The sequence below is a fragment of the Esox lucius genome, chromosome 14 (assembly GCF_011004845.1).
Source record: "Esox lucius isolate fEsoLuc1 chromosome 14, fEsoLuc1.pri, whole genome shotgun sequence".
Taxonomy (NCBI): Eukaryota; Metazoa; Chordata; class Actinopteri; order Esociformes; family Esocidae; genus Esox; species Esox lucius.
This window is the reverse complement of record NC_047582.1, coordinates 10,004,641-10,027,161: the sequence shown is the minus strand read 5'-3', so window position 1 is coordinate 10,027,161 and position 22,521 is coordinate 10,004,641. Positions and strand designations below refer to the sequence as shown.

Genomic DNA, 22,521 nt, shown 5'->3' with positions numbered 1-22,521 from the left:
CTTGTGAAGGAAGAACAGTGACAGCACGGTATTACAAACCAAATGACGTTTATTTGCAGTCACAATGCTGACACTATAATATGTAGCAGACATCCACACAACTCAACCAAGCTACCATCCAACACGCACGCACGCACACATCAGAGAACCAAGCTACTGATCCAACACACACACACACACACACACACACACACACACACACACACACGCAAACACACTCACTTTAGGGAACCAAAACAATGGAAACCTGGAAATCAAATCAACATGGTTAGAGATGAGCTAGTCTTCACAAACAGTTAGCAGCAACATCTGTAGAGTAGCACAAGTTGCTAATGAACTCACACCTCTTTAATACACAGTTATGTATTCTTCTCATCCACATCCCTGTAAAACCCAGCTGTGTTCTTCTAAAGATTGCCGCCTTTAGTTTCTCATCCAGAAATAAACCATCCTTCAGGGAGCTTGGAGATCTGAATGTTCTAGAATGTCCTGGTAGGTTCTGTCTGGAGCTCCCTGCTCCTTCACAGCACCACAGGAGGCCACACACACACACACACACACACACACACACACACACACACACACACACACACACACACACACACACACACACACACACACACACACACACACACACACACACGACTGCAGCTGCACTCCTTTGAGTAAATCATATCTGTGACCCCTACACACCAGCCTGTTCAGATACTTCACCCTGCCCCTAAACCAAACTAACAGCTCCACTGAGCCCACCAGCCATAACACAGTCCTACCTACATAATCCTGCCCCACACATACACCAAACCTAACCAATCCTAATGGAACAAGTAATAATTTTCTAGGCAAAGTGTCTAGGTGCTAATGTAAGTGTCTAGGGTCTTAGGAAAAGGGTCTTGGTTAAGGTCAGTGCATGGCGAGTCAGGGAGGTGGGTATTTACATCGCTCAAACCAATCGGAGGGCCAGAGGAAGACAAGCACTATGTTTCTCTCTCTCACTTCTCTCTCTCGCGCTCTTTCATCCACTGTAAAGTTCGCTCCCCACACAGACAGACAAACAGGTGCACCGACTCACTACACTGTAAAAAGTTCAATCACACCTCATTTTTGTGTTTTAAATTCAATCAATATAAACATTGTTCAAAATGTTATGAAAAAAAATGTACACTTGTTTTGTGTTCCTATACAAGGCAGGCAGAAGCAGAGAAACAACTACATTTACCAGCTTCCCCCTCATCATCCACTCCCCCCCCCCCACTCCTCCCTCCCCCCAGACTCTCCCTCCAGAGAGTGTAGAGGTATCCGTCCTCCCAAGCGAGCAGCAGAGTGACCTCCGGTGACCTCTACGGACTGGCTTTAAAATAGATCTGTATATTTATATAGGCTTCTATAAAAAGGAGGGGGATCCAGAAGGGCGAGCGGGGAAGAGCGGGTCGAGGGGGGGGCGAGTGGCTGGGGGAGGGGGCTCTGTGTGGAGCAGGGTTTAGGGTGCGTGTGTGGAATGTCAGCTCATCATGTCGTTGCTGTTGACCCCGTAGGATGAGTTCTTCATGCTGTCGTTCACCTCCCTCCGGAACACGGACAGGTTCTGGGTGAACCTGCGGATTGACACGGGCACATGGTCAGAACGCACAGGGGGCGCGTGGTCGGACAGCGGTCGGGTCGGCGCGCGTACCTGTCTCTGTTCTTGGTTAGCAGGTTGCGTTCGATTCCTTCCATCAGGTTCTCAAAGCACAGGTGCATGGCCTGCTGCTTCTCCGGGGGCTGGCTGTTCACAATGCTGTTCCTCAAGTCCGCGAAATACTGTGCACGCACACACACACACACACACACACACACACACACACACACACACACACACACACACACACACACACACACACACATACACACAAAAACACACGCAAACACACCAATTCAGTTTATCCGATCAGGTAAAAAACAACCACCTCAGGAATTTGACCCAAAGATACCCGGTTGTTTCCGGGGGCACAGCGTTGAGGGAGGTTTGAGGTTGTTGGGTACCTGTACCTTCTCGTTGAGCAGGATGAGGCCCAGTAGAGGTCTGGACATGGACCACTGATTCCTGCAGTCCTCGAAGATGATAATGTTCAACACCGTAGACAGCATCTGCCAGACAGACACAGTGGTGGGTGGGGGTTGGCCACGCCCCTAGGGGAGCAGAGGGAGCACGTGCCCCTCACATTGGTCCTGATTCGCCCAAATGTTTCATCCTTCACTGAATCTCATTTTTAAAGACCCTTATTATTTATGAAATGCGGGCTGGTCCTCCCCAGTAAGTGGTTATTCAGACGCTGCGCGGCGCTGGGAGTGTGCTAGATGCTGCAGCGATGCAATATAGACAGAACACGGGTTTCTCTGCAATAATAACCGCCCAGCAATTTTATAAAGTCAGATTCCCGATCTCATACCCAGTAATTAGGCCTGTAGACTAGTGTGGTTTGTCAAACTTGGGGGTTTTCATACGTCCCTGGTCCCTGGAGAGGGGGCCCCTTAATGTAGGTATTGGGTCGGGGCCCCAGAGAGAACGTGCCCAGCGTGTCCACCACTAATATGGCCCTGAATACCACTGTTATACAGACAGACGGGCAAGTGGAAAAGCTGGTGGCATATTGATAAATCCATCTGAATGGAATCGGGGGTGGATAGGAAGGACTGGTGAAAAGGTTACTGAATATTCTGTAAGCATATTAAAGACAATATTGAATATCTTAAAAAATTGCTACGACAAATCAATCAGACCCAATCTTAGTTGTCATGCCTGGTAGCAAGTCTGTTAGACTGGATGTGTAAGACTCCCTTCTACCGTTCAAAGATTCATTTCAGTCTTTTAACCAGATGTGAGCAGATTCTTAAAACAAATTAACTATAGGCAGAAAAGCTTAGATTAACTATAGGCAGAAACATATACTCTTAAAATACAAAATTAGGCTAACTGTTGCTGCTCTAGATTTAATTAAAATTGGGTTTAGGTGTTTAACCAAATGCTCCATTTGACTTCTGCTGACCAACCCCCACTTCATTCTCATGTAGCTAACGCCCCTTTAAAACAACAGGTGGATGTTATCGGTGTGAATTATAAATATCTGTGCGTATACCTGTTGGATCATCTCTGGGTGTTGCTGCATTATGTGTAGGAAGCGGTCGTCTGTTGCCATAGCAGCAGGCCGTTTCTTAGTGGAGCGAGACAGCTGAACAGAAACACAATCCAGAGGCAGACAGTCAACAGATAAACCTCCCATGTACGCTTGCATCATTGTAGAACCATCATGTATGACAGAGTGGGTTTTACCTGTTTGAACAGGTAGGTGACAATGTGGTCCAGACTGGAGCAACACCCAGTACATACCATGGTGTCTATAACACACACACGTTACAAATTAGCCTCACTTCCAAGGAAATGACATGCATTTCTTTATTTCTATATACATGTACTTTACCCAGAGCTGTGAGTCCCTCGGAGATGGAGGACAGTATGTACATGACGACATGCGGCTCTAGAGAAGCGATGAAGTTCATGTGATCCTGGGTCAACACCTCCAGCAGACTGTAGAACGACTGGCTCAACTTGGGATAGTCCTGGCCGGACAGACACATGGAGGTTGCTCAGAACGCCGCAGGCAGACACATGTACAGTGTTTAGAGAAACAGGTTGCAGTGAGGGACGGAAAAGTGTTGGGGTACCAGCAAGTCGCTGTGGGGTATTGACAATAGCAGTTTGATGAACGTTTGTAGTGCGTTGTCCAGGGCGTCGTCTCCGTATAGCCGGAACACCCCAAAGTTGACATAGTTCCCGGAGAGCACAGCCTTCAGCATGGAGAAGCACACACTGACTCCCTTCAGCTTAACACTGTACACCTGGTCCTTGGGCACTTCCCCAATAGTCAGGATACGGTTACCTGGAGGAGGACACAGAGAAGCCACGTTTTAACTGCATGACCAATCGACCAATCACAGGGCTCCTGTGCACAGCATCTGGTGAAATATGAAGCTTGAGTGGCGTACCATAGGTGGTGATCATCTTGCTGGTTTCTCTGAACAGAAGGATTCCGTTGGGCGACGACACGTCGAACTGTAACCTCTGTGACCTGGAAACAGAAACTGTTAGGGGTTCTGAATATCTATTTTGCATATAATATTAATGATTGAATAATATTATATGCAAAGAAACTCCACTTTGTGGTAAATCAGTGTTAGCCTTTACATGACTTTAGAGGTTATGCTTTTTGGGGTACCTGTTGTGGACAAGCTCAGCCATGAGCTTTAGGACCGGAGTGGTGCATGCTGGGACGTGGTACCAGAGTTCTATGGCTCTCTGGAGGATGGGCATGTAGGCGGGGTAGCTGGATGAGGGGTTAAGGAAAACACTGGTCGACCGATGGCCCTGCTTTAAGTGAAGGACAGGACTATCATCCAGTCACAGATCTGCAGCTTCATTGATGGATAGTGGTATCAGCATGCACAATGCATGTTTCTACCCTACCAATATAACATTTTAACCTTCTTAACAGGCCACTGGTCTGTAACTGTCAGGTTGTATAGGGGTCAGGTGTCAGTGAAGGATACATCCAGTCGAAGAGCATCATGAAGCTGGTCTTAGCATTGAAGGCAAAGGCGATTCCTCTAAGGTCTCTGACCAGCCCCACCAATGTCCTCTTGGCCTCCTGCTCGTTGAACGTGTTGGTGCTGAACATCTGGGCCACGGCTTCAAATGCTGCCGTCAGAGGCAACATGAACTGTTCAAACTGGTCTTCGTCCTCACCTGCAGCACACACGCGAAAGCTGGTAATTATGCAACTGAGGGAAATACTGTTAGTGCTGTAGAGATACATGTGTGTTTTCCTACCGAGGTCCACCATCAACAGGCGTCCCAGCGCGGTGTAGAACGTGGTGCGACACCTCATGTCGCTGAGGTTTGATTGGTTGTTCACGCCCAGGAAGGAGAAGTGCTCACTCTGACATCAAAGAGAGGAAGGAATTGTGGGAAAGGACGGTCTTGAGAAACATCAAATAAGCCATACTGTGGCATAGTGGCAAAAACAAACAGACATTGGACTTACTGTGTGGTTGTTCAGCATGAATTGAACAGCGCTGAGTTTTACCAACTTCCTCACGCTGCTGTACGTACACACGCAACCATCAAGGAGACAACACTGGAGCTGGACTACAACAATGCATATAACACACACACCCCCCTTAACCTTTTGTCTAAACTTGACAAACCATAACCCCTAGAACTAACCTTAAATGCCTTACATTATCCCTAATTCCTATTGCATTTTGTATGTGAGGACTGCCTGAAAGGTCCTAACTTTCCCAAATTGTCCTCACTTAAATAATGTAAAACTTAAACCGCTCAATTGAACAAACGAACGCACACACACACACGCACACAAAAGGATATCCTATGGAGAGGTCATTGAGTAACTGAAGTGTCTTGGATGTGATTGGTTCACACTGGCCCCAGTATTTTAGATTGGTGATGCTGCAATCACAAAGGTTAATCATGAAGTTGAGTTGTTCCTTAAGCACCAGTAATAAAAAGAGTAACGGTAGGTGCCAATACTCACATTTTCCCGATGAAGACGCTGAGTACCATGGTCTCATCATTCAGCCCCAGAACCTCTGACAGCCGTCGGTACAGCTGGGACACACAGACACACTAAATTACCCATTGGACCACCCCCTGTAGAGAGAGCAGTTCCACTAGGACACCTATGACAACAGCTAACAGTTGCCAGCAGAGTAACACCAGCCAAAACACAAGGTTGAAGACTGAGACACAGTGCCCCCTCAGCTCTGCCCAACACAGCCATTTATTCAACTCCACCCTGAGATCACAGCTACAATATGGTGGGAGTTGGGTCGTGTAGAATCAAGAAGGTTGAACAGAACAGAGGGTGGTTTTCTTATGTATAGGGGGGACTAGGTTTAGGGCAGCAGTGTCAGAGAGGGGTGTGGACATAGAAATATAATAAATAGAACAGTGTCACCATTCAACTCAACAATTACATAATGGGTGGACTTACAGCCACATCAAGCTCACCCACAGTAAATTTAGTAGGTTTTAAATCTACTAGATGGTCAGACAGGCGAACTCTAACATTGCATTACTCTTTGCGCCATCATTTAACAAGGATCAACATTCAGTAGGACAGGACAAACATTTCCTTGTAGAAATTTTCTTTTTCCTTTTAACATGAAAGAAACAAAATCAAACAACAAAAACAATCCAATGACCATAAAGCATTCTTGCTAACCAACATGTTTTTGCCAGACCGCGTAAGCAGAGCCGGACAAGATCACTAGGAGTAGGGCTTTCAACTATTCTCTCATCTTTTCACTTGACCAAAAAGTTTGTTATACTCACCTACATTGATAGTTATTGTATCAATGTCATTTACGAATGAAAGAAAAACAAGCGTTGTTGTGCCATCAAATGAAATAGGTTTGGCGGTGATTTTTCTCCAGTCTCACTAGCGATTGCTCAATTCTTATGACTATTCCAAGTAGTAAGTTAGTAGATACTAGTAAGGCTATTACTGGCTAATAAGCTGTTAAAATGGCCAGTGGCAGAAGCCATGCAGTTCATAGATGCTATTTGTGGTGGGAGTACACTTAATAAAACACGTTAGTCAGTGTAGCACAAAGCTTAATGGTGTCTAGTGAAATAATCAAACATTGCGTGATGTTAATCCGTGACAAAAATCTAATGTCGAGACGCTATGTCTACATTCGGCATAGGTCTAGCTTCGTGGCGTAGTGGTTAAAGACACAGCCTCTCACATGGGAGACCCAGGTTTGAATTCAGTGACGGCAACAACATTCATCCTTTCTAACCGCGGGCCGGCTGAACTGGTCTTGCCTGGTTCCTTAACCACTGGTCATGTTTTCAATGCAAATCCTGTAGAATCCAACAATGTGCTGGTCTTATAAAATTCCTTTATCTTCTGAACACCTTTTATGGAATGTCAACTGATGGGGCTCGTAATTCAGTTGAGTTGATTAAACAAATCACAGCACAGACTGATTTGGTACCGTTGTTACATTTGCAATGGCCACCAATCCATTCAATTAAGCAGTCATGCACCTGAATGAGGACACTTGTTCTATTCATTCAATTTCTATAGTCTTGAACATGTATCGTTAAACCTAAAGGGAAAAAGTAAAACCAGGAAGCGTACTCAACAGTGTTGAGATTTGATGAATCAACTCAGGTTTGTTCAATCAGCTCATTGTGTGAGCCAAATCAATTAATCATTTGACTGAACGTTCCATATAGAAATGATAGCATCCCATCACAAGTTAGCCATTAGTTGATTAGATATTTTCCTGTGTTAGAGGTTCCAAACCTGTTCTATTCATTCTATTTCTATAGGTGTGTATTTCCTGTTGGTCTGGAAGTTTTTTTTATTCTGTGAGCACAGACTCCTGTTGACATGGTAGGAAATTGCTTCCTATGGCTGATATGCTGTAGTCTCTCAGTTATCGTAGGATGAATGCACTCAACTCTAAGTACATCTGGATATCAGCATCGGTTAAATGACATAAATGTCATGCGGAACCTGGGCTAGCCATTCACCCACTTCTGCGATCCACCATGTTAGCAGTAACACCAGGAAAGGGAGTGAGGAGTACTACTGGAAGACCAGACAGACACAGAAAGGGGAGGGGGCTGCTCTCTCTACGGTCTCCACTTATCTGGGCCGGTCACATTGGGCAGCCTCTGCTCAGCACAAAGAGAACACAGTCAGTCAACCCAGGTTGTACTGCAGAACGGCTGGGTCATCAGTTCCACACCCAGGGACAAGGGAGTCGAGGGGAAAACAGCTTCTAGTTCAAATGCAACGGTCACTAGTGACGGGCTTAGAGACAGGGATGGAGACATTCTCACAGAGTTAGTGAGACGCAGGATCGACGGTTTTGTCGGAGATCGTCTTAGACACACAACTGTTCAACATATCGACATTAAACCACATTTACGGTCTGAAGTGTGCATGTATTTGAGAGAGCAACAGAGCGAAAGGTAAAAGTACTCACCTTAGAGGACTTTTGCACCTGGTCTCCAATGTAGATTTTCCTGAACTGTTCAAAGAAGCTGAGCATGGCCAATTCCAACCGCTCATTACCCGCCTGGGCCAGCCGCGAGTCTGTTAGATTCATCAACTGGAGCACACTGAAACACACGCACAAACACTCCATTATCCACTGGAATATCCTGAGGTATAAAGCAATATAGGCGGCAGTACTGGATTGAGTGAGGTCAATCGTGTTTGGACGTACCGACAGACTAGTTCTCCGTCCATGGCGTCCTGTTCATCTGTGGAAGCGAAGGATACTCTTCCTCCAATGACTGCGCCAATTATATACACCAACCACGTTAACCTCCCTGTAGAGAAATACAATGAGGACTATCCACACCAACCACGTTAACCTCCCTGTAGAGAAATACAATGAGGACTATCCACACCAACCATGTTAACCTCCCTGTAGAGAAATACAATGAGGACTATCCACACCAACCACATTAACCTCCCTGTAGAGAAATACAATGAGGACTATCCACACCAACCACGTTAACCTCCCTGTAGAGAAATACAATGAGGACTATCCACACCAACCATGTTAACCTCCCTGTAGAGAAATACAATGAGGACTATCCACACCAACCATGTTAACCTCCCTGTAGAGAAATACAATGAGGACTATCCACACCAACCATGTTAACCTCCCTGTAGAGAAATACAATGAGGACTATCCACACCAGCCTGGTAACAGAAACACAGTTGTTGAAGAACTGATTTATGTTTTTTTCCAATATTTGACTGACTGAGAAGAACCCACCTTCCTGGACAGTGATGTCAATGGTACTGGAATTGGTGGACTGCAGCAGTTCCTGGTAGGTCTGTGCTGATTGGTCAAAGAGCTGGACCAATAGGGCGCAGGTCTTCTCGTATTCACATCGACCAATGGTGGAGAGCTGGTCTAACTGCTGCTGGACTAACCCAGCGTCATCCAGAGGGTCCTCCAGCCCATCCCTACAGAAACACACCAAAAGTATCTCAAACGGTCACAGAATATACTGTTAGGTCCAGAAAAAGTTATTTTGTCTGTTTACCAAAATCTATTCAAGTTAAATAATGAATATGGGCTGAAATGAATATGAAACATATATTCAAGTTAGATAAATATGGCCTTAAAGTGCAGTCACTCAGCTTTAATTTGAGGGTATTCAGATCCAAATTGGAGGAAGGGTTGAGGAATACAGCTCTTTAAATATGTAGCCCCCTCTTTTTCAAGGGACCAAAAGTAGTTGGACTACTGACTCAGAAGCGGTTTCATGGACAGGTGTGGGCTATTCCTTCATTATTTTTCCCCACGAACAAACAACAACTGAAGACAGCTGAAGTAAAGGCCTGGCAAAGCATCACAAAGGGGGAAACCCAGCATTTTGTGATATCCATGCATTCAAGACTTCAAGCAGTCATTGCCTGCAAAGGTTTCTCGACAAAGTATTAAAAATGAACATTTTATTTATGATGGTATTAATTTGTCCAATACATTTGAGCCCCTGAAATAGGGGACGGTGTATGAAAATGGTTGCTATTCCTAAACGTTTCATATGAGAAACGTTTTGCATCCGAGGACTTACCTGAGGATGATGCAAACCGACTCGAGGCGCGAGGTGATGTAGGCCTTGGTGACTTCAGGGGTGTAGGTCTCCAGCAGGTGAGGCTCTGTGGCTTTGACGTAAGGAACCGACGCGGCCAGGCGCTGCCAAAGGCTCAGCAGGTAATGGACAGAGTTAGGGGCAAACTCCCAGTGCTGGAACACACACGACACCGAGAAAATACATTACACAAAAATCATTTACTAAGACATTCATTGACCCAACCGTAGCATGAGGTACAATTTATGGACTTTTTGTCTATTCAAAGACTAGCAGACATTCACCTCCAACTTAAGGGGCATGACTAAGAGAAAAATAAACTCAGGCCACACACACACACAGTACCTGTAGACTGGTGACAGTGAAGTTGGCTATAAGCCTGATAACTTCTGGGTAGTTCTCTACTTTGACCAGCTCTCCTAGCTGGTAGTTACTCTTCAGCCGTGCCAACAGGCGACAAAATTCATGGTAGTTGTTAGGATCAGAAAGACTCTGGAACACACAGGGACAGCAAGGTTGGTCCAGGGATTGATCGGGTTTGCATGCCCCAAGCTAGTGTTGACTTTGTTTTGGTACAGCACAGCGGTCAGCTAATAGGGTATAATACTTAGTATAATGAGTCCGTAAGCTAACATTTGGAATACATGGCCACATAAATGTGGTTCATCTTATAGGTAGATTCATTTCTATGACAACATATCCACTAGAACTAACCTGCGTCTGATCAAACTTACCCGGAATTAAATCACTGAAAAATTCATATTCCTTCCATTTAGCAAAGACAGTTATTTTTGTATTTTTTTGTCCAGACATGTTAAATATTTGAATATTAAAACATATGTAGTAATGACAATATGGATATTAAAAGATGATCTGAAAATTTTTGTAAGACTTTGGATTAACAGTTTGGTGTTGTCTCAATAATGATTTTGTTTTTCAACTAGCAGTATGACGAACATCCACAATCACATGCCAGTTAGAGTTGCAACAGACAGACAAAACAAGACGTCCCCATCTGAACAGTGATGAAAAGTGATGGTGAGTAAAAGATGTGGAGTAATGAGTATGATTTCACATGAAAAATGATGTATCTTGATAAATTCCAGGGGAAATATTGCATTGGAAACAGTATGTTTCGAAACATTGCCTCATGGCCCGTTGTTGGTTCATTGGTTTTGTAGGAGTAGTCTGAAGGCAGAACATCATTGATTTCAACAAGTGGTCAAGTAACAGTACCTGTGGGTTCTCTAGTATCCTCTTGACACCGTCCACCAGGTGAGAGAGGAACTTGGCTCGCTCTGCATTGTTGAAAAGAGACCTCCTCACGGACGCTATCTGGACCAGACATGACAAAACCTACACACAGACAGACACTCAGCATTAAACACCCACCCTGCACTGGAGACCAGGAAGAGCAGCCGCTAATGAAAAGCCCAACAAATACATCACATTATATAAAATACTAGACCGGGTGGGGTCTTAAATTTGTCACGCCACATTAATCATAGTTTTAGGTCAACGCAGAAAGATGCACTCAAAAGCCATTCTGCTAATCTAAAATATGCCACCATGTTCCCCCTTCGGATTGCAGATTTTTTTTTGCAGGTTTCTGTTTTGGTTATTTACTGTCAAACTTATGACTGAAGCTGTGAATTTTGTCAGGTAATTATGGATATGCACAAAGTAATTTACCTTTAATTATCAAATACATTTGGCATCACCAGGCTTTCTCAACATTCCATTGGGCGTCTAGTAATTGTCAAGTAGCAGCAGAGCCAATCAAAACCCTCCTTCCATACCAGATGGTATGTCTGGGCTGATTTCACTGAACACATCAACCAGCTGTTGCCTCTTTCTGTGTGACGGCTGATATTTTGATGAAACTGTATGCAACCCTACTCCTCCAAGCTACCTTGTGGTTGATTTGAGGAAAAGAATAGTAACCACGGAAAACCCCCCAAATGAAAGCAGGACCATTAACAGGGCCTTCATGACATATGTCAGCATTTTAACTATTAAAGTATAAAAATGACCACATCTGTAAACTACCCTGAACAATCTATATTAAAAAGTGTGGGTACACTGTTCTGTCCCAGCCTCATGGGTTGAATGCTGGGAGTGTAGAACATGACCAATTTATACAGTATACAATAAACTAACGGGTCAAAATCTAATTACTGGCATTGGGTTGACTTTAAATTAGATAAATAATGTATAGAATACATGTAACGTGAATTTGAAATTTTTTTTCCTTGCGTGCGTAACATTCTGTAGGCAACGATAAAACGGCGCTTAATATTGTGCCCTTTTCCTTGGTTCGGCCTCATGTGTTTAGAACTTGGCCCAATGCTTATGGGAGTTCTGCAGCAAAGTCTAAATGCTTTGAATTAATTAGCACCTTAGACAGGATACAACATCAACAATAGCCTGGCCTGTGGAAAGTAAAAACATGTCAGACCAGTGGTGCATAACCACAGCATTTCTTTGCTCGTCTCAGTCTAACCATTGAAGACTGCACACGGAATAGTTATTTGTATTCAAGCATTGTCGATTCACCTCACCGCCGGGGACAAGTCACACTTCTCAAGCACTTGAGCAATGAGCTACAGGAAAACATGCATTCACACACAGCAGAGACAAGAAGAACGAGGTGCACATCAACCCACTCGTATGGGAAACTCTAAACCAAGGGAGGGCAAACTAAGTGAGGCAATTCCATTCGCCCACGGTAGGTAATAAAATAGTTGAGGGGAACTAAAAAAAATAAAACACCTGAATCTGAAATTATATTATTTTGACATAATGGACCTACCTTATAAATGTTTAAATTATTGTCCTTTCCTGGCCTGAAAATCATTTATGATTATAAAAACAAAATCAGCTTGTTACCTGTATAAAAGACACCTGGGAGCCAGAAATCTTTCCGATTGAGAGGGGATGAAATACTTATTTCACTCATTAAAATGCAAATCAATTTATAAAATGTATGACGTTTGTTCTGGATTTTTGTTGTTGTTATAGTCTCGCACTGTTCAAATTAACCTACCATTAAAATTATAGACTGATTATTTCTTTGTCAGTGGGCAAACGTACAAAATCAGCAGGGGATCAAATCATTTTCCCCCCTCACTGTATGTTGCATTAACCAAATGTTACATTTTCACTGTCTAATCCCAGACCTGCATAACCCCAATAAGTGTGATAAACTCCAGCGTGTCCAGGCCAATAGATATTATGTTCAGAACCAAAGTCTCTTGGCCAGGATGTTCCCTGACATTGTCCATGTTAATGTTGAACACGTTCTACACTCAATTTCAAGCAGTTGTTGGAACAAACAGAGATGAGAGTCCAGCAGCGCTCGAGTGGAGTAGGACCACTCTGGCGTGTCTCGGCCTACTCCGTTTCCTCCACCGTGCACCATATATGGAACCCGCCAGACCCCCAACTCAGTGGAGGTTAAAAACATTGGCAGGAATTTCATAAAAATGACTCAGCAGTTGACTCATTTAGAGGAGTGTGGTCCTGTCATTTAGCGCCAATAGCAGCCTAATTCACTAGCTGGTGAATCCTTTAGTCATTCAACTCACGAGTGATTCTTTATCTAATCTAACTTCTTGACAACGATGAGACCCCTGCAGCAATAATCTGTTGGACAGACGGACGAACGCGCACACGAACGCGCCCACGCCCCTATACTCACCAACGGGGAGAGGGAGGGAGGGATGGAATGATACAAATCAAAAAAGAGCTGGAGAGTGGAGGAATCCAAAAATGCTGAGAGAGAGAAAGAGAGACAGAGAGAGATTAGGTTACGGCACAGTGATGACAGTACTCTAGTGCCATTTTAGAGACCTGACAGTATGCGTTACCTGATCTCCAGGACGTGGGAATCTGAACAGTGCAGAGGTCGTCAGAGGACTCATCCGTGGACGTTCCGATGAAGTCATAGTTCAGACAATTGTGACTGAGCTTCAGTAGCTGCATCAGCAAGCCATGTTGACTCTCGTCATTCAGGTTCAGGTTCTTACCCGATGCCTGTGTACACACACACACACACACACACACACACACACACACACACACACACACACCACTGGAGACATCAAAATGCTAATACAGTATCGTGTGCACACACGCACACATTACTACTAAGGTAAGGAGTGAAAATCCTCTCACCCACCTGTTTGAGGAGATTGCAGGACAGAGTGAATATGTCGAAGAGGGACGAGTCTCTGAATGATGATGCAATCTTCCTGTGTTTGGTCAGAGGGTGGCTGGTGTCTGCCTGCAAACAATAAAAAAAAAAAAAAAAAAAAAGATTTACCACATGTGGGCGCACACACAACCACATCACTTCTCTTTTTACATATAGAACAGATTTTTCCCAAAAACTCTCTCCAATCTTTCACCTCCGTCCTGTCCAATACTAAAAGGGCAGTACATATACGCAGGGGAAGGCAGCTTAGACCGGATGGTTGGTCACTAAAACCACACCACAAACAAATAATCAACCATCACTTCGCATTGGAGGTGCAGAAGCAGAAACTGGAAGAAACGTGGGGGAGATGAAACATGAAAGAGAGGTAGTGTACCTGGTTGATCTCGTTGGTTAATTGTGATAATATGGTGACTCCTATGATGCAGTGTTCTACACTGTCCTGCTGACAGACAGACAGACAGACACACAAGACAGAAAGACAAAAAGAGAGAAAGACAAAAATGAAAGAGACGAGACAAAAAAGACAGATTTGATTAGCTCAATACTACAGGAAATGATTCAAGAATGGTTGCCATGGTGCCAAAGGGCAGTCTAAACAGAGGTCTGGACATGTTGCACTTTTTATTTTTAGATGTATTATTGGTTTTGGTAGACCTCTCATCTGCGATGCAGAAAACGTGCAGTACATAAAAATAAACCAGATCATAAAACCAATTTCAGCAATATTTAACTATGCAACTTTCACGGGAGAGCAGGTTATTTTATTTACAATTAATTTATCTTCCAAAACTAAGTCGGTTTGGTTAAGTTAGGTAGCAAACTAGTCTAGGAGGAACAGTAAGAACCCATCTACAGTACCAAGTCCATGACATGGAGAGGACATGGGGGCAGCGAGGGGCCCTGCTGGGGCTGCAGACACATCGTTTTGACACCATGGCTGTGATGAGAGTCTCATTACCATCACTATACCCATGGTAACTATCCAAAACAAGCTGAGCAACAACCTTGATCCATCCCACTGATACTGGGTCGTATTTATTGATTGTTTTCTTGAATTTCCTGATGTATATGCAATTTCAGCATACAACTGTCATCTAAACTGAAGTAAACTAAAACTTTTTAAGTAATTATTTAAGCTACACACACACACACACACACACACACACACACGTTTGTACCTGTAGGAAGCGCGTGACGTCCGCAATGACGTTTCTGAAGACATAGTCGTCTTTCTGACAGTCGAACCAGCCAAGCTTGGTGATCCTGAAAAACACACACACAAATATGCATACAGCTCGATGATCCTGGAGGGGAGAAGAAACATGCCGAGTCACTCGCAGGGAGGAGAGGGGGATTGGGGAAGGAGCGCAGAGCGGAGGAGGAGGAGGAGGGGGCAACTCGAGGAGGTTTACCTGGAGTACAGCTGGATCAAAGCTTGGGTAACAAACGCTGCTAACTTGGGCCGCGTTGCCAGATAGTTCAGCACATAGTTCCCTGCACACAGAAAACACAGACGTCAGCCTCCTGGACTCACCGAACTAGGAAAGACTTTGTATGCATGAGTTGAACATACGGATGTCAATGCGCTGCTCCAAAGGAAGAGGGTTGCTGGTACGGGACACCAGTTTAGACAGACAGGTAGCTGCAAGGAGCTGCGAGTAGGAAGACTGGATGGACATACAGAGAGAGAGAGATACACAGCCACTTTAATTAATGACTAATAGCATGTTTCCGATTAAATATCGGCAGTAATATTCTGTCAAGGAATATGATAAATAATCCCGACCATTCACACAGGGTCAGCGTATACTTACACTGCCCCTCTCCAGTAGTAGCTGACACTTGCTGAGACAGTCGGGGCTGTTTGTGAACTCCACCAGAGCCTTCTCTGCCTGCAGCCTCACCCCCGTCTCGGTTGTCTCATACAGCTGCTTACACAGGATCTCTAGCTGGGCTAGGCTCTGCCCGCACACCAGGAAGAGAGGGAGAAGGGACCAGAGCGCCACAGTCAACATGCCTGCTCTGGTGGGCACCGTAGGTACTGGGCACCGTAGGTACTGGGCACCGTAGGTACTGGGCACCGTAGGTACTGGGCACCGTAGGTACTGGGCACCGTAGGTACTGGGCACCGTAGGTACTGGGCACCGTAGGTACTGGGCACCGTAGGTACTGGGCACCGTAGGTACTGGGCACCGTAGGTACTGGGCACCGTAGGTACTGGGCACCGTAGGTACTGGGCACCGTAGGTACTGGGCACCGTAGGTACTGGGCACCGTAGGTACTGGGCACCGTAGGTACTGGGCACCGTAGGTACTGGGCACCGTAGGTACTGGGCACCGTAGGTACTGGGCACCGTAGGTACTGGGCACCGTAGGTACTGGGCAGTGAGTACACAGTAAAAACGTTGGAGAACAGAAACAAGACCGAATAGTGGCTGTGGGTGGTGCCTTTGCTGCCAGGGTTGGAGGATGGATGGCCTACTGCCATTTCAGTACACTGACCTGTCATTCCTCCCCATCGCCACTCTCTTTATTTATTGTTCTCTCTTATGTTTGTACAACAAACTAGGCTATATCTGAAAAAGTACGACAGTGTGTACATTTGCTACTGTAAGCTGCCCTAGACAGGAGCATCTGCTAAATTACTTATATGTAAACGTTCTCAGAATAACCTTCAGGGACAAATCTGTAGCACCCTTTTGGAAGTGACCCTAAAAACACATGGGCTAAGTGCAACTGATAAACGCTAGCCATTGTGGCTTGGTGGGACCAGATACCATACAGTTCAGGATCGGCTAGCGCAATGATTGTTAAGTCTTATACCAACATGGCACATTGACTTCCTCATCAACATTTGACTGAGTAATGACTAACTTTGGGCTAACTCTAAATCCACAGTACACAATGCCGCTGACTATACACCTCAAACAGCTAACATCAGTAACACCATTGTTGCAAAGAACTACATACCTACTCATTCATGCACATCCCAGCTAGTCTGACAACATACTGTGAAGAACTAGTCAGCAGAATCCTGGAGCCAGTTTGATGCTAGCTACTGATATAGTAAAGGATGTACTAGGATAGGGTGTTGGGTGGCGCATGGCTGCAGACTGGGAAGAGGACTGCTGCACATAGATAAGACCTCAATACCTCGAACACTGCCGCTGCTGCACACACACCTAATACTACTCATAATTCCACTAGAATAGAATGTTTTAATCTCAGATGAGAAAGAGAGCGGTTCCCACAGACTTCCATTCGTTGCACTAACCCTAGTAAGAAACGCTAGTAAGAAACGTCCTACATGCCGCAGCCTACTATTACACAGTCCTGATACTGTGTAAGTAATAGCAAAATATTGTTTGTCACTGTTTCGAGCTGTGCATGATGACTTTGCAATAAGAGACGTCATACTATCAGGCATCTGTCCAGAAAGCGCACCCCACAGTGCGCATGCACCTGACTGCACAGTAGTATTTGTTGATACAAATTTCAAGACACCATCACCAGCCTACGCAAGCTAACAAACGACGCATGGTCCTCTAAAATAGTATATGTAACTAATGCACATAATTCACCTGGGAAGGGTTGGTAACTCTTAACTGAATCAACATATAGCTAGCTTAATAATAAACTGTCCTGCATGACAACAAAATAATGAGCTGCAGCTATTTTGATGCATCAGCAGTTTCGCGAGTTGGCCATTGGATAAGGATTCGCCGACACGACAGCTAGAAGGCCAATTTGCTGTAGCTAAACACATACATGAATGTGGCGCTTGAGGCGGATAATGGTTTATCTATCGTCTGCTTCAGGTAACAGTTGTAAGTGCTAGCTAATGCCTGTCCGTGGTGTGAAAGATGTCCACATAAAGACAGCTCGATATAACCATCGTCTCAGTACTAAACGAAGTACAGCAGGTAGCTTTACACTTACGATGGCTTGAAAGGCGCTAGTTGGGTGATTAGCTAACGTTAATGCTACGCTCCGTGTCAGAAGTGTAGTACAGTATAATATAGGCGTGTCAGTATCGATACACCACATTCTTTTTTTCGTTTTACGGTGAGGTTTGAAATTTATAAATGCTAAAAATCACACCATACACAAGTTTTTGAATTAACAAGACGGCTAACGTTACATTCCAGATCACAGCGTAAAAAATATATATTTCGAACCGGGGTCGCGCGGGAGAATGTCTTGCGCTAACGTTACATGCAAGCTAGCAATAACTAGCTAAACTATAATGGTATATTACCAATGACAGAGCATTGAGATCGGATGCAATCAAATCATAGTCAATGACATTTACACATGAGATATTTTCCCTACAGCACGGCTAGCGTACAGCATGGGAGTTACTAACCAATTAGAGCTAACTAGTTAGTTAGCTAATGTTAGCTGGCTTGTTAGCATCCCCCCCCCATCCTGTCCTATCCAGCAGATGGGCCAACCAATTTAAATGCTATGACTTGAATGTTATGTACTTCGTTTAAATTCATTACATAACTCAATAAAGAACCGGATAGCTGCTAGAAGCAATGCACTCTCTTCACATAAACCGCCTTATGTTTCATGAACACTAATGTTTTGTTTTTTAAGTCCGCATCTCTAAGCGGCGAAAGCTAGGAACGTTACACGATGACAGGCCACAAGTCAACACTGCAGCCCCGCATCCTTCATATCACACACAACCGGTACCGCGGCCACTTTATGAAACTGTTCTGGGTGTATTCAATCCATATATTAATTAAGACATCTAGATGTCTATTACAAGGCATTTATGGGCTTATTGTGGATGTATATATCACAAAAACATAAAGCTGTGGTTACCTGCACATGATCCGCCATTTTGCTCCATTCATGCTCCTCTCTCACTCCCCCTGACAAAGTCCATGCGCGCATATTTCCACATTCCGAAAGCATTTACGCTCGTGCAATCATTGGAACACCATGCTACTTTACGGAAAAGTTGCGTAAAATAAAATATCACTCTAAACCCGTGGGGCGTTCAATTTCATTGGACGTTTGCAACATTGCGGAACGGTTTGTACTGAACTAAACGTTTCCCAAATTGTTATTATATATTCTTGAAAATACTTTACATTCGTTCCACCTGGTGGGTGGCTAGAAACAGTAAGGGACGTTTTTAAACTCAAGGGTAGTGGTGCACGCAGGTTAAACCTACAACCCATCCCAGTGTTTCAACTTGTCGTTCAGTACAGCACTGTTTCCGTTTAATTAAACATGGACTACGTTTTTTCGTATTGAACGCAGCTCTGCTCTTTGTTTACATGGCCCTTAAAGGAAAACGACTTAATTCTGCTCGTTTCTGCAAATACTGTGAAAACATCTTTATGTTATTGGTTAACTGGCACTACAATGCATGAGGTACAGTAGGGACGTGGTGTTATTCTTGTTTGACAGTCCAGAGGAGCGCATTAGCGCTCAGGTCTTCAGGTTACAGGTAAGGTTACACATCATCAAAGCTTGGCTTTACATACCTCTATGCCACAACGATTTCGAAATTTTTTGCAGCCAACCAGGGAAGATTCATCAAACACCGTTAACACACTATTATAAATCAAAAGTAGGGTTAGCTGGAGCTTCAGAGTTTTTTTGGAAAATGGGCAATGACTCTGCTTGAATCTGGAGCTGGTGCCATGGTTGGGGACCAGGACAGAGCAGAGCTTTGAATGGAATCAGTGCAAACTGCCCTCCTGTAGTGTTAAGGACAGCTAAGAGACCAGATGTGATTAAGGGATGATTGGTTTGAGCATAGCCTTATAGACGGGCAGTTACACTTGCTGCTCAGTCAGCCAGAACCATGATCTTGTAAGTTGGTACAAGCTTTAACAAGAAAGCATTTGGAGTGTGCAGAAGAGCAGGGTAACATGGCAGACAACTTCAGTGAAGAAGGATGTTTTTTTTATACAAAGGTGCTTTCAGTCAATGTCACTCCACCCATCGCCTCCCCTCAATTACCTTTGAACCTTTAAAAAAATTGTCAAGAAACCACAGAGAATTGATTAAAAAATCCAGGGATTTCAAAGATAGTTTCATTTTCACCACCAGAGGGCACCCTCTCCTAGACCTCTCACTTCTGAATGAAATTACATCTGTAATTAATTTATGGTAGAATTCTTGAAGGGCTTTTTTTATCACTACATAGGCTTTATTCGTTTAGGTAAATGTCCATCCTAAATCTTATCCGTCCTCACGCTTCCCTGACGTGAAAACCGATTTGTGGTGGTACAGTGGTTAAAAAACATTAAATCTGATGAGCAGTGGTGATTAAAAAAATACAGCTTACTTATCTTAATACATTTTTCAACAATAAATTATATATAAGGGAGTTATTTCAGCAGCAGTAAGCAGGTGGTGTTATTAAGTGGCGCTGTTGTAACTCTGAACAATAACTGTCGCTGAAACAAAAACTATTCTGCAGAGTTGTTCTGCAAAGTTCTTCTAAAAGGAAAGAGATTACAACCATTGCATACCATTTTTCTTTTTTTTTTATTCTGATCTTATTATGTGCTATTTTAGTGCTCTTTACATTTAAACAATTTAACAGGCTCTTATCCAGTTGCACTATCATTGCAAATAAAAACACCTGCCTAATACAAAACAGTTGTAAAGCTAATTGTCCAAATACCTTTGGCACAGTATAATTGGGGGACTATGTTCAAAATGTTCTGTAATTTGATGAAATACCCAATTAAAACTGACAGCCCGCATCCTAACTCCTTAGTCACAATCATTTTCAGTCTAAAGTGCTGGAATACAGAGCACCCTCAAAAAGAGTTCCCTGTCTGTATTTATTTACGGTGTTTTGTTCTGTTTGGACCCCACCAAATGTAGTGGCTGACTGGCTGTGACATTTCATTTTCCCCTTATTGATAAAAAAAATCTGTAGTCAATTCAATTAATTAATTCAGTAAAATAATTAACAAAAAAATTCCCATCATGTATTTTCAATTCAAACAATGTTTTACTATAGTAGATATGCCATGGTGGACAAGGAAATTAAATCAATAGGTAAATGTATCATAACAAAATATTGTTATGATAATACCCACCAGAGGGTGACATAATCACCAGGTTGGGCAACTGGACATCACCTTTTAGAGTTAAAAATGAGGGTAATGATGAGTTCGGTCTGTGAGGGTCCAGCAGACCTAACGGGCTAGATGAATAGGGTTTGATATTGTAAGCCTTCTTTTGAAGATTGTTGACAAAATAATTCTATGTGATAATTGTTAGAACAATCTGAGATATCAAGACTTTTCTCCAAACCACACATATATGGAGTCGCCCTACTATGTTGTATGTAACTTATGCATTTCTCAATAAGGTGTGCGAGGGTGAGATGAGATGTCCAGTTTGGTCCAACTGCCTGATGTTGACAGTTGCAGGATTTGATGGGATGGAGAAAGACACCTGGTTTATAGTCACAACAGGTTTATTTTTCCCCTGCATGTATATCTTCTTTTCACCATCTCTCTTTCTCTTGAATATATAAAAACATTATTTAAGCAGGTAAGTCACTTGCAAATTAATGTACTTTTTTTTGGACAACCTAGACAAAGGCATTCAAATTAAAGACAAAAGTAAACATAAGTTACTGTTATAGATGACCAACAGATTGATAGATGTCCAATTTGTAGAGATTGATAGGTTTATATTTAATAAGTAATCTATCTATCTCTACGAGTCCATAGAGATTCATATAGATTACTAACAGTTACATAAATTATCAACTCAGATAAATGAGCAATAGATGGATAGATTTCTATCTGAACAAGTCATCTATCCATCTGTATGAATCCATATAGACTCATGACCAACAGGTAGGTACATGACCAATTCATAAAGATAGATAGATTGCTATCTGAATAAGTCATCTATCTCTATGAATCCATAGAGATAGATAGATGACCAATTAATTGATAGACTAATTAAGTCATTGATTTATATATGAATTCATAGAGATAGACAGATCTATAGATTACCAATTCATAGACATAGATTTGTCTAAATAAGTAATCTATGAATCCACAGAGATAGATGACCAACAGATAGATTACCAATTAATCGAGATAGATTGCTACCGGAATTAGTGGTCTATCTGTCTCTATGAATTCATAGAGGTAGACAGATGACCAACAATTGATAAATTCACAGATGGATAGATCAAGATTAATTGCTAGATGCCAATTAATACGGAGATAGGTGATAAAATCAATTCATACCTATACATAAATGACAAAATCATAGATAGATGAAATGGAAACAATATTTCTCAACCACCACTCTGCTTAGAGCATGCTGTCCATAGAAGCAGAGCTACTGAACAAGGAGATCCATGGTTGGAGAAGCCACCAAGAGTAATGTTAACTCTGAGTAACTACAGAGTTCTATGGCCATAATGGAAGGAATTGCTGAAATGTCAACTGTTTCCTAGGTGTTCCACAATGCTTGGCCATCATTTAAGTGGAAGAGACATCAAAGATGTGGCAACATTTTATCTGGTCGGTTGATTGTAACATTTAGCTTTTTGTCCAAAATGCAAAACTATATGAGTAGTGCAAATCTGATTTCCCTGAGAAACCCAT

The 22,521-nt window shown here is 43.3% G+C and overlaps 1 protein-coding gene across 4 annotated transcripts; it reads right to left on the bottom strand.

The window, feature by feature from the left end:
• Positions 1-29: 29 nt before the first annotated feature.
• On the bottom strand, positions 30-18,881 carry xpo7 (exportin 7). Of its 4 annotated transcripts, none has more exons than XM_034296819.1 (29): positions 18,740-18,881; positions 15,722-15,868; positions 15,481-15,574; positions 15,320-15,401; positions 15,086-15,170; positions 14,281-14,349; positions 13,869-13,973; positions 13,558-13,723; positions 13,389-13,462; positions 10,925-11,044; positions 10,034-10,180; positions 9,671-9,843; positions 8,863-9,056; positions 8,302-8,407; positions 8,059-8,194; positions 5,589-5,662; positions 5,423-5,503; positions 5,079-5,142; positions 4,865-4,973; positions 4,585-4,780; positions 4,254-4,361; positions 4,024-4,106; positions 3,703-3,917; positions 3,459-3,597; positions 3,311-3,375; positions 3,117-3,209; positions 2,023-2,127; positions 1,673-1,800; positions 30-1,595 (listed from the first exon to the last, which is right to left on the bottom strand). In XM_034296819.1, the coding sequence occupies exons 1-29, from the start codon at positions 18,830-18,832 to the stop codon at positions 1,502-1,504; spliced, it is 3,345 nt and encodes a 1,114-aa protein (XP_034152710.1). In that variant the 5' UTR covers positions 18,833-18,881; the 3' UTR covers positions 30-1,501. The 4 variants fall into 4 exon arrangements, with proteins under 4 accessions (XP_034152710.1, XP_034152711.1, XP_034152712.1 ...); XM_034296820.1 differs by having other exon boundaries at positions 14,281-14,346; positions 18,740-18,880; XM_034296821.1 differs by having other exon boundaries at positions 2,029-2,127; positions 18,740-18,877.
• Between the last annotated feature and the right edge of the window lie 3,640 nt (positions 18,882-22,521).